Source organism: Acromyrmex echinatior, chromosome 15, assembly GCF_024713525.1.
Source record: "Acromyrmex echinatior isolate Ae372 chromosome 15, ASM2471352v2, whole genome shotgun sequence".
NCBI lineage: Eukaryota > Metazoa > Arthropoda > Insecta > Hymenoptera > Formicidae > Acromyrmex > Acromyrmex echinatior.
The window spans coordinates 8438760-8452043 of NC_141866.1; the positions used below are offsets into that span (position 1 = coordinate 8438760).

Genomic DNA, 13284 nt, shown 5'->3' on the forward strand with positions numbered 1-13284 from the left:
ATAATATCTTTAATTAGTCTGACAAGTTCTGTCTTGTCGAGCCAACAAAGACTGAAATATCGTTTATCGCATTTGTAAATTATCGAGGCAATAATAAGTACTTCTATTTCGCCGAGTATACACAAGTGCAATTTTTCGAAGTCGCTTCGTTGAAGAAACTATCGTATCTCAGCGTATTTTGAAACATTCCTTATCTAATCGAGTCCACTCGATTGCTGAGTTTGATTGTACATATTAAATCAGTGTAATTTTTATCCCGCACTTGTGCAGACCTCTGCTCTTATTTCCAAATTAAGTTCTTATACTCGTTGTGCTCCATATGGAAGAACAGTTTGTGAATCCATTTGAAAATGACAATACGATACCGGATGAGGTACAAGAAAAACTTGCAAAGGTGATCGAAAGATATCAACAGTTGAACGATGAGGAAAAGAAGGAATTCCAAAAAGGCGCTTTTGATGTATTAACAAAGAATCTGCAAAAATCGAGGAACATGATTTTGCATACGTGGCTTGCATCGTACCAGTCTTTCTTTCTATTCATTTTCGCTGTATCGATTGTGACATTTCTGCTCGGTATATGTATATTTCTTTCTTTTCATATTCTTTGCAAATTTGCATAATATTTAAATTAGATATAATTACACTAATATTGTATTATGTGTATATTCCGTCTTCAAACGATTGAGAATTTTTTTATAATAATCAATAATAAATGAAAAAATTATTTATTTTATTGTTCAGCAAATTACACGAGTTTTTTGTTGAATTATCATATTTTTTTATAATAACCACTTTATCAGATGGTATTTTTACTATAACTTAATAATTAATAATAATTTAATAATTATTATCTTATATCATCTTATAATTTAATAATAATATCTATTATAAGATTAGTATTTATTAATAATAATAATTATTATTATTTAATAATAATTTTGTTTTCGTACAGTTATTGTTGCGCGTAGATTATATTGGCGCACAAAAGAACGAGAACAACGTCAAGAAGAAAAGAGAAAGCTAAGACAACAGAAAGCAGAGATGAAGAAAAAAAAAAAGAAGCAAACATAACGTACGATTATTTATGTTCAATAACGTTTTAATAGAAAAATTTCATTGACGAATAGGCAAACGGTTTCTTATAATAATGTTTCTAATAAATTATGTTTCTAATAAATTTGAAACATAAGTTTTACAATTTGAAAACTTTTTCTTTGACTAATTTTAATTTAGAAAAACAAACATAATAAGAATTGGCATGAAGAAGTATTTATTGAGCCATTTCGTTAACTTAACACTTATAATAACACGTATAAGATATACAACAAAGTTAATATAAATGGACATATACATTTTCGTTCTCAAAATATCAATATATTTTTCAACTGTTAAATTGTAACAGAAAAATAAACTGTATTACTAAATAACATACATTCATACTTATTTATAATTACGGTATACATCGAACTCTTCATAATTGATATCACACTATAAAATCGCCGTTACAAGTACAATTTTTCATGACAAAAATTATTATTGTTTGTTAAATAGTCAATGATTAGTTAATATACTTTTCGTCACATTATAAAATGTGTTATTATTTCATATCCCTCATATGGAAACGCACAATCATATAAACTGTATATTTCTTAATAAAATCTTAATGTATTATTTAACAGGCACTAGCTATTATATAATAAGCTGCATTGATATTTGTATAAAATTAGTATTGTAATATATAAGGAATCTATATACAATTGTAACTTTAAACATCATATTTTATGAAATTTTCAAAATTTCAGAATCTCAAAAATATTAGTATAAAAATCCCATTTTTTCCATACAGTCCGTACTTCCCGTAACGTAATGTCTATATTAATAAAATGAAAATATATCTTTTTCGTTTACTATGTCTCTCTTATTTCAGTTTATATCTATCTTATTTCAAATACTTGAAATAATTACGTCTATATTGGCACATTATTAATAAAGACACAAAAATTATTTTTTAAAAACTTGAACTAGTATAAATCTTGTAATAGTCAATTCTATTAATTGTTTTACAATAATAACGTCATTTTATTTTACTTAACAATATTAACATGTTAAAAGTTTATAAAAGCAAAAAAGAATCTATACATGTTTTAAACATAAATTGATAAGTCAACAAAAAACAGTAACAATTATATACAAAATTAAAATTTTCTACTTATTTTTAGCGTGGCACATATATCGAAAACTGATCGTTTTCATAAATTGTACTAAAAACGATATGTATAAATCTTATTTTTCTTTACATAATCTCTTATCTTTCCATTTCTTATTTTCTTTTGATTTTTACTGAGTACAATACATATATTATACCACATTAAATTTTTAAAATTCGCCGTTAATAATGTTATAAAATGATAATCGAAATTTTACATGTTAGTTTACATTCCAAAAACATACGCTTTTATATAACTACTTTATAATAAATTCAAAATATTCATAATTTCATAATATTTAAATATTTAAATGGCACAAAAAAAAGACTACGTTGGTTGAGGAACGCCCTTCGACTTTTTAGTTCTTAGTGCCCAATAGCAGAGAGAAGATTGATTGTTTCTCCCCTCGCTATAATATATCTTAAGTTTTGCGCGCGATCTGGTAATTTTCTATTATATATATCTCGGAAGATATTAATTAATTAATTAATATTCTCCAGGAAACATTAATTGATTAGTAAAATAACTTTATCGGTTTAAATTTTCGGGAATGGGTTACTAATTCAATCTCTCTGGATCTCTCCAGAGATCTACTTCGTACAGATTACAAATTTAAAATTCGTATGTAGAATGAGGGATCGAATCAAAGACTCAGTCACTTATGAGTTTGCTCCCATACGAAGCTACGCCATCCCATTTTCATCCCAATCGTGCGAATGTATATAAAAATCTTATATATATCTCGCCCTTACTAAAATAATGTGAAAGCTCGTAAACGACTCGTAAATGCTCTACAATAATGGATGGAATAATATTAAATTCTATTGTTTATATATAAACTATATTCTCTTCTAAATAAATTGCAAAAGTGATTATCTGGTTATCTTACATTCTTCATAACGGATATAATGCTAAATAAGAATTGTTTAAAATTGAGTATTTTAACTCAGTATAAATTCGATTTGTATACGTTTGCATACATTCGAAGGCCGGATATTTGGAAAGTTTGAGTGCTATGTATATACGCAACTTTTATATATATAATATATGACTATATGAGTATATTTCAACATTGTGTTGTAGATGTATGTGATATGCAAATAGATATAATTACCCAGAAAAAAATTTCATATATAATTATATATAATTATGTAAAATTATATAAAATTATATAAAAAATTAACATATTTTATATACAATTATATACATAAAATATGTCTATATATATATATATATATATATATATATATATATATATATAGAACATTTTTTCCTGGGTAATATTATATAAAATTATAATACCATAAATGTAAATGTTATTATTTTTGTAAATGTTTATATATTTTATCGATTTTTCTGCTTCTTCTTTCTCTTTTCTTCTCTGATTATGTTGTACATATTTATTTATAAAAAATAATGATTAAAAAGAGAATTTCCAAAAATTATTCAAATGATCTTTGATTTTATTAATAATTTGTAACGCTCGCTAGCCGGATCTGAAAAAAATATATATTGGCGTTATTAGTCTTTCCAAAATCATCTTTTTCAAAATCATAAATAAAATTATAATAAAATAAAATTTACCTTTAATAGTCTCGACGAAATACATACTCTCGTCTTTCATGTTTGCTACTAGCTCGTCAGTGACCAACACGTGTATACCCTGTGGTCCTAGGAACAGTATTGAATGAAGTCGGTCGTGAGGCAAGTTTAGAGCATTGAGCAACTTGTTTGTGAGAGCGGTGCTCGTTAAACTATCGAGGTAGGCGACTCTCCAAAGTGAGCCATTGCTTTCCAACGAGAAATAGAGAGTAAGCTTCGGGGTCGGAGCCTTAGAATGCAATGTGTTGAACAGTCGAATGCCATCTGCCACGCCGCAGATCTGGATTAGATCCTCTCGGGACAAGCGTAAAATATCCGATGCAGAGAAACTTGCAAATGTTGATTCGAATGCGTTGAATCGGCTGGCGCGAAGCCAGGCGGTTGTCTGCGTGGCATTTGCGTCGGGTGATAATTCGGTGAGACATGGGGCACCCTGCGAGATTTCATATAAAGTTATCATAAAAAGCAATGTGGATTGGACAGCTCCAAATTTTATGCAATTATCCTTTTATATAATTGTTAACTTTATATTTATAATTTTTAGAGAAAACGCTTTTTTTCCAAAAATATATTTCTAGTAGCATGTAATTTGTTCGTATCTTACATCGAACTATATTTTTGAAAAGATTATATTTTTGAACAATTAGGACGATTGTATCAAATTTTGAGCTACCCAATTCACTTTTATTATGCATATGTAACATAAAATATTTTCTTTTTTATCTATTCTTTACTTTAAAATATTGAACAAAAAAATTCATTAATCGGAAAATTAATTAATTTTCTACAATAAGGATCTTTACTGTTTTTATAAACTCGATTAGTTGTTGCGGGGAAGTAGCTTTGTGTGCTGTCAAACTAACATCAGCTTCAATGCAAGGTTGATCTGGCAATATGGCTGCGGGCGATGGCAAGGCTGGCGCCGTTCCCACGTTTTCCTTCACGGCGTCTGAAGCCGGAACCAATGGTACAATACCAGAATTAGAAACCGAAAGTGCTAATGGGGCAACTACCGGAGAGGAATTGCCACCGATAGTCGTGCGTGTTTGTGGTGATCTAAAAAACGTCAAAGCCAATAGCATATTAATTACTTGTTAAGGTTTCTCTTAAAAATTTGAAAATGCAATTATGAAAATGCATTTTATAAAAATGCATTTTATAAAAATGCAGACATTTTATATATGTTAAATTATTGCATCTATCATTTGCAGTAACGTTATTATGAGGTTGTAATTATTTCCTTCCGGAATGTCGCGATGATTTTCTTGCTATATTTGTCCGATATACATAACATAAAAACGCATTTCAGATATGCGCATATTCGTATTCGTTGAGATACGTCATAAAACGTCAGCTGTCTTATTAATTGTGCATGCAACATAAATCAAGAACTGTTGACACTTATACGTTCAGTTGAACAATTTTACGTAAAAAAACGATACGTGGGAATATTCCAGATAGACGTTTCTCGACAAAAATCAATATCAAAATAACTTTTCCTATAATAATAAATTCAAAATAAAAATTTAAAAGACATAGTAAAAGTAATACTCACATGTTCAAAATGAGTTAACTTATTTGTTTGAATTTCCACAAAGCCAATTGATATAAATTTTCTCGCATAAAACAAGAAAATTAATTTCATGTAATTGATTTTTTATAATTTCAAATTTACACGTGCCAAATATAATATTACAATTATAATTGTATGAAATGGGCATGCATTGATGACTGTAATACATAATTTATTAAATTATATATTTGAAATCTCAAATTTTATTAGTTAAATGCGAAAGTCATGTAACACAATTTTAATATTATTTATTAATTAAATAACGATATAAAAATATAAAGTAACTTAAATGTTGCAAAGCATCTTCTTTAACCATGGCATTGAATTCAAAATAAGATTCAATTGGCATTTATATGTGATATTTAAGAAGTCATCGATACTTTTTATTGTAAGACTTTTTGCGCAAGAACGCGTTATGTTAGTATTGAATAGTAAATTAAAGTCTGTACATAACAGTAAGCTTACATCACGCACGTTACGTTATGATTTTGTTTGTGCGTTGATATAAGTTTACTGTTACATACAGGCTTCAGTTTACGACTAATATTTAACGTAATATAACACGCTATAGATATTTTTATGCGGACAGCTTTATATTGTTAAAGTCATAATGACAAATTATTTGAGTTATTTTGACCATTTCTATAAATCGTTCTATTACTTCTACTAATAAGTTATTATTTAAATTAAAACAATTTAATTCAAATTTAATTAAAGATAACAAAATGTTATTTAACAAAGGATTGGGATATCATTGCTCCTTTAATGTATATCCGCTAAGAACCTTCATTTTTTTAATTTCAATTTTTTTAATTTCTCTTTTTATTAAAGATATACAATATCTTAAAAAAAAAAAACATCAGCATATCCTTACGCAGAATGCCCCTTTAAATGAACTATCAGCTTGACTTTTTTGCATCCGTCGAGTTTCTTCATATCCCAACGCTTCCTTATCTGGAGACTGACTAATCCTCCTCGCATTATGTATCCTCTCTTCATTCGTGCGTTCGATAGGGCATGAACGAATTTAGCTACGACCTGCACGTGTGGAGGACCACCGCTCACAACTACTTCGTGCTCCAGAAGCCACGTAACAAATTGATCAAGCGGATAATGCGGCCGCCTGATGGACCAGCAGTTTTTCAAGTTCCAGTATTCCCTTGACATGACGAGTACAATCTTGTTACGATGACTGAACTAAAAGAAATTCTTTACGGCAAACTGTTTTTCTCTTTAAAGGCCTTCTTCCGACTCTTCACGCGTTCATTCATAAACGTGGTGCATCCGCATGCTCGAACGTCCAACCGTTCTCCAAGCGTCTTTCCATCCATTCGTGATCGATATTAGCGAGATACCGTTCTCGAATCTCCGTTCTGTCTTATTAATTCGAATAACAATTAATTGTTACAGTAGACGACCGTCCACATCGCGCGGCTGTTCGTGATGTAACGCCAGTCGATCAGTAATGCGGTACAATATTCACCAAATAATAATTAAAGTTGCTCGGTGAATTTGAATAACAGAAAGAGCTCCAGCTCAGCTCGACAGATAGGATAAGTTCATGTCAGTCGAATTGCATTTGTCTGCCGCAAACCGGATATTGCTAGTCGCTCGCCAACGTTTGTCCGCCAACGAACACTCTCGAAATTCTGATCTTCATACGTGGCTCCGGCCTCGAGTTGAAATCTCCGAGTCGTAATCGGTGTGTATTTTTTTTCCTTTTCTCTGTTTCTTATACACAAAGTACAAGTCACGTGCAAACACGTCGTCTTGCAATACTACTTGCAATCACTAGATATGCGGAATCCCGTGATCCAAAGAGCGGAATCTCACAATAAGATTCCTTAAAAATTTGAAAATTTTTCTTTTTTTGTTAAATGTAACTGGTTTACACTTCTTCACCGTTTATAGGCTGTTTATAGGTTCGAACTTTGTTATTTGTCTTCCATTTGTCTAATGCACCTCTATAAAAGGAATGAACTTTGTATTCGCGAGTCACCGAGCCTATGATGTTTATCTTCTTGACATGTGCATGCCACTTTGCATCAAGCCTAATTATAGTATAACATGTGTGCCATTGCACGCAGTTTTCTATTGCCTCATAAGACACTTCGATGTGTGAAATACATCCACTGTTTCTTCCTCCAAGAAATTCTCTCTATGTATTCCGAAGTTATAAATCTTACTACTTTTTATAACACAGAGACAAATGTTGAGATTATTAGATGAACTCACAATCAGTCCTAGAAACGATTAATGCTTCTTGAGTTGCGCAATTAATCTTATTGACGTTTCCTGATGCACGATCTATATAAACGGTTACAATAATCTCCTTGTTTTTTTCCTCTCAAAACTATCAATAGATTTCACGAATTTAAATTGAGCTTCCTCGAAATTATATCATTTTTCTTGAAAAATCTTCGTTTCACTCAAAATCTCTCTCTTGTGCTTATGTCCCCTTGATTTCTCAAAATAAAATTCCCATTAGTCGGGAAAAACAGGACATGCCCTGATGATGACAATACTCAATTTAACCGCCCTGGCGTCAGCTTTTCGGCGGCAAGGCTGCTCGTCATCTGAGGGGATGATCCTGCCGCGATAGGAGCACGTAGATAGCCAGGATATCACGTGTTACCACGAAGTTTAGATGATCAATCAACGTAACTAAAAGTGCGTGCGAAATTCGCGTACACTCTGTTGGAAGTCGATTATCTGTTGCGACGGACGAGGGCATTCCTGAACGGTACTCACCCACGATATATCGACTCAATGTTTAACTGCACTTGAAGAAGACCACTATCGCCTGAAGAAAATCGCTCGATGCATCACACGTGGTTGTTATTAAACGCGGCCGGGAGCTGTCATAAGCTATCTGTCACAAGTGATCTCGTCAGCGGTTTTATTGCATGACTAATAGTTGATTGATTGCGTTACACTTAGTTCCTCGCGAAGGGAACCACGGATATGGGACAACAAAGTAGTTACTTGTTTAAAAGACAGCGTAATACTAAGTCGCCCCCGATCACGATGCAATTCGGATACATCAACAGTGCGAGGATGAACTGTTCCGATCAGCGAAGCTAACACCCCTTATACGGTCGCCGAGCACATTATTTATGCTGGCAATCCCGATCGATCCGCTTCTTGATGGATTCAGTCACCGCTTCGGAACCTTGTCGCGTATACCGGAATATACCGGACTAACAATAAGATTAATTCAGTTATCTCGGACGATAACTTTAGCCCCACTCTTCTCTTCTTGCCTGGCACTACACAAACCAGGTGACTTGTTCAAATATAACGAATTAACAAGCTTTAGTTTATACAAATTTGTCAAGCGAACAATCAAATCGCAAGTACAGAAATTTTGGAGATCTTCCAATACAACAAACTTCAAAACTCTACTGGTTTCCTCTTCATTTTTAATCGTCTCTTATCTTTAGAGGCAATTAATTCTCCGTGGATCGGAGCACTAAACAAAGATGCAGAATTCCAAGAAAACCAATCTGCGGCTAAACCGAAATAACGCCGAAGAAATTAAATCTTTCTCTCCGAGAGCTTTGCACTATGTTGAACGCTTCGAGCGAGAACAAGTTAAAGACTACTGCTTCGGACTGGTACCGGTTCTCGCGCATACGATGCAACTGAACGACTGCAAGCTCAGTCGCTTTCTTCCCGAATGATGCCCGGCGGAGTCACTTCAAGGTTCCTCGTGCGAGCTCGGTGGGATATTGATTCCCAATCCAGGCAGAAGAAATTATACACTTTTTTCGTCACCGGTGGTAGCAAGGAAAATATTGATTAATAAATGTCGCACGCAATTATGCGAATGGCACATGTCACCGTTTACTCGTAAAATAAATACGTGCTCAGCAGTGAAACTTGATCGCAGTGGTTGTCATTCCGATTCAAGAATACGATCGCACGATATCTAACTTTTTTTGCGACCTGGACGCGCCTGAATGGATTCAGCAGAAATCGATACGCGGCTACGTGCAATATACAGTGCTCGGAATTTATTCGCGTGCCTCGTATCTCTCTTTCGCAGAATATCTCTCCTTCTCTTTCTTCTTCGGTCTTTGCCGGTTCTCCAACTTCCCCTCCATCGAGAGGCTCGCCATCGGCGGAGACAGGGACGCCGGCTCGCGCCAGTTCAAGCCAGTTTGTTGGCGGCGATGCCCGACGTGTACCTCCGTGTCCCCCACTTCCCGTTCACCACTACAGAGGAACTCTTGATGGAGGCATAACCACCGCCACTATCCTTCACCAGACTAAACTCCCACCCAGTCACGAGCGGCCTGCAGAGCTCTGACAACGTCGCAGTAGCTTCTGGTATAACCGAGAAATGCATAATTCTCTTTGGACTCCATTCTTTATCTTGATAAAACAAGGAGTAAAAGAAGAATAATAGATGATATGATAAAAAGACAGACATTTTTCAATTCTTTTCCTCGGAAAGAAATAAAAAATCGATAGCTTTATTTTCTTGTCTTTTTCCTAATTTTTGTAAGAAAGAGAACGAGAGAAACAAAGAAGAAACTTTTCCCTGTCATACTTTCGAAATATCTTCACACAAATATTCTCCGTGTTCTTCACTAACTTCTTTATTTTTTATGTTCATTTCTTCAATGTAGATTAACTTTAATCTTAGTTTAACTTACTCTTTATCTCTCTTTCTAATTCTTTCTCATTCTCTAAAGAATGAATTACATTAAGATTAAAACTAATCTACATTGGTAAAAATGAATATTACTGCAACAAAAAAATGTTCTTCTAGCTTTGCTTTTCACTGATCAATTTTTATCCGACAATCCATTACCAACAATATGTTAGAATAGAAAAAAATGTAACATATTCGTTTTTATTTCCGAGCTCTTTTCATTTCAATCAAAAACAATCGTGAGTAGATGATTTTTTCACTACGGTCACTATGCAATTCTATTTTCATGGGTTTGTCATCTATTTCTACCTGCGCCATAACACATCGTGAAGGTCGTGGTAATTGCTTGAATTTATGTGCATATAAATAACTCGTAGTGAATAGGATTTATTGGAAACATACTGCTATTTATATCCTTGAGACAGGTACTTGTAGAACGCGCGCCATATGATGCAAAGACTTGCCTGACTACGTGTTTCTCAGCACGAATCAGCAAATCGAGACAACGGCAAAGGTATTAAAAGAGAGAGACTTATCTTACTGACTCTCATATTATGTCGATGTAAAATGTCGTTATTGCTGTAGAATGTCGTAAGTCGGACCAGAAATTATAAAATATCGCTGGGATAAAAATAAACGTTTAAATATACATATAATAATATCATAATGTTGCAATGTTTATTTTTGCACGTCGATATTTTCAAAGGAAGCAAAAACGCCACTGATCGACACAAAACATTTAACTTATTGTGAGACGAATGATTCATCTATGTATAGTTAAGTGGGCTCAAAACCCGCCTTATCCAGAATCGACTAGTTGGCTATTTGTACAGTAAGTCGTCGCGAGCAAGTCGGAATTCATAATAAGATTTTCATAGGTTTCTCACTGCTCTCTAAAGATACTCAAATCAAATATACAGAAGCGCTATATTAATGAAAATAAAATTCGCGATATTTTTATCTTTCACTAATTTTTTTGTTGAGTGTATAGTTGAATTTAACGTATAGATCTCTTGCACAAAGATATAAGTCTTAAACTTCTTTTTGCAAGTATCACTGAATAATTCTGTGAAACTTATTGATTTTCAGTTTATACGAAAAGTCTTATATTTCTAACAAAACGTTTAATTTTTTTGCTATATCTCTAGGTTAAAAACTTAGTACTAATAATCTTATAAATATGATAATAATGTAATAAATAGAAAAAAATACAAACCTGATATAAAAGTCTTAATAATATAAAAGTTTTAGAAAGTTTAAAATTATTCTTTTACAATAAGCAAATAAAGAAAATAAACATGAAAAATATAATAAATATCAAATTAATAATATCAATTAATTATAGAGGCAATATTGTCCATAATTATATTTTTTATTTAAATAATCTAATATCTTGGTATTTAACTTAATCTAAAATATGTAAATAATCTTAAACAATCAAATATGATTATTTAACTCTCCAATCTAGACATTTCGCGACGTTAATATTTCCATATAAAAATAAATCAGGATATCATTGCGTTTATTTTAACATAGAATAAATTAATAAAATACTGCTGATACTGCTTCTGTTGAATTATGCATAACCGAACGTAATATATTATAAACTGCAAATCTTTACGCATTTTTACGGAAAATGTTATTTCAATATACCTGTTCTATAATGATATTCAATAATTTATATATAGCGTATTTTATTTCATAATGTTTTCATGCATGTACGTTTTTTCCCGCATTTTTCGTATAATTATATTGTCAATTTGTTACCGAATTGATTTTTTATTTATTATAGAACAATCGATTAAAAATGCTTAAAGAGAATTAATATAATAATCAACTTACATTGCATCTGTTGAAGCGTACGGGCTTCCACCATTCTGCGTCGGCAAGTTTGAAGGCGATAAAGATTCCAGAGGAATCTATAATAAAAATTAAAAAATATTTTTATTTTTAAAGGTTTTAATTACGATACTTTTTCTATTTATTTTATTTATAAGAATTTTTGAAAGCTTACATCGGAGAGGACGGTACAGTCGTAGCTAGGTTGATATTTGTCTTGTTCATGAGGAGGTCGTCTCAATATCTTGTCACGATCTTGCTTGTGCTTACGGTCCGCTCCCTTTAATTTAAAGACTTTCACCTGACATGAGGCTGCATGCAAACGTGGTCCTCCTGGTAATCGAGTCTCTACTTGAATTCGGAAGGGAACGCCTTTCTCGCCACCATGCTTTTTCGGTGTAAACTCAGTACTTATGCAATTGACCTACTCGCAAGTACAAATACGTTTGCAATATAAATAATCTCCATCAATTATTATAAAACCGCTAAATATATAAATAAAATATACAGAATAAGAATTCCTATTCAAAAAATACGAGAAAAAATAAAATAAGGAATATTAGGATATTGACTCTGAATATTCTTTATTTTATTTTTTCTTATTACCTATTCGATAAATATCCTACCAACACAAAACGTCTTCAGGATGTTCCTGAATACGTCCTGAATATCTATGGGACATGTTTAGGATATTATACTAAGATAAAAATTTTAGACTATCTTTAGCTCTAATAAATAAGCGCCTAATGTCATAAACACTTCCATAATATGTCTTAAGCATCTCCTGAGAATATCCTATGGGTGTAGGCTATCAAATGAGCCTTTCATTATGCCCTACATACGTTCACAAGACATAAAAATAAGAAATTTCAAAGATGTCCGTCTATAATCCGTGGGATCTATTTTTGGATTTTTCTAATATTCTGGGTCTGTCGCTAGATGGTGTCGCTTCTCGCATTTAAAATTTACGTCACAATCTTTACATTGTTAAAAATGAAACTGTACTATTAAGTTACACAAATTAAATTTAATTTTACGACATTAAATTAAATTTAATATATCTGCAACTGAAAAGTATATTTGTGTACATGTACATGAAATTTGTGTACTTTTCATAAAATTTTACGAAGTTTAGTACATTTTTTATTAAATTTTATGTAGATTTGCATGAAATTTAATACAAGTAAACGTTAAATTTGAGTTACTTATAACTTAATTTTCATTGACAACATTAAATATTCTTAGAGTATATTTGCTTGAAATTTGCTTCCATTATATGTAACGGAAGCAAATTTCTTTTTTTTTAACCAAGTATACGTAAGCTACATATCATAATTATTTGTACTAAGTTTTTGTATGTGCTTAGTGCAAGGCATGATTGTATTTTTTTTTTGTATCAAC

At 32.0% G+C, this 13284-nt stretch overlaps 2 protein-coding genes and 1 long non-coding RNA gene across 5 annotated transcripts in view; 2 read left to right on the forward strand and 1 right to left on the reverse strand.

The window, feature by feature from the left end:
- Positions 1 to 1592, forward strand: LOC105145684 (uncharacterized). The gene is made up of 2 exons (XM_011055437.2): positions 1 to 575; positions 955 to 1592. The coding sequence occupies exons 1-2, from the start codon at positions 320 to 322 to the stop codon at positions 1071 to 1073; spliced, it is 375 nt and encodes a 124-aa protein (XP_011053739.1). The 5' UTR covers positions 1 to 319; the 3' UTR covers positions 1074 to 1592.
- LOC147907259 (uncharacterized) overlaps positions 1 to 13284 on the forward strand; it is a 72428-nt gene that overhangs the window by 16160 nt on the left and 42984 nt on the right. The window lies entirely within an intron of this gene.
- gem (transcription factor CP2 like gemini) overlaps positions 1355 to 13284 on the reverse strand; it is a 27630-nt gene continuing 15700 nt past the window's right edge. For 2 of the 3 annotated variants that reach the window (XM_087414191.1, XM_011055460.2), the window contains exons 8-12: positions 12059 to 12307; positions 11887 to 11963; positions 4615 to 4867; positions 3794 to 4244; positions 1355 to 3705 (exon numbers count right to left, since the gene is read on the reverse strand). In XM_087414191.1, coding sequence (XP_087270317.1) covers positions 3656 to 3705; positions 3794 to 4244; positions 4615 to 4867; positions 11887 to 11963; positions 12059 to 12307 — 1080 coding nt within the window. In that variant the 3' untranslated portion in view covers positions 1355 to 3655. The remainder of the gene's footprint in view (positions 3706 to 3793; positions 4245 to 4614; positions 4868 to 11886; positions 11964 to 12058; positions 12308 to 13284) is intronic. The other variant, XM_087414192.1, reaches the window with a different exon arrangement.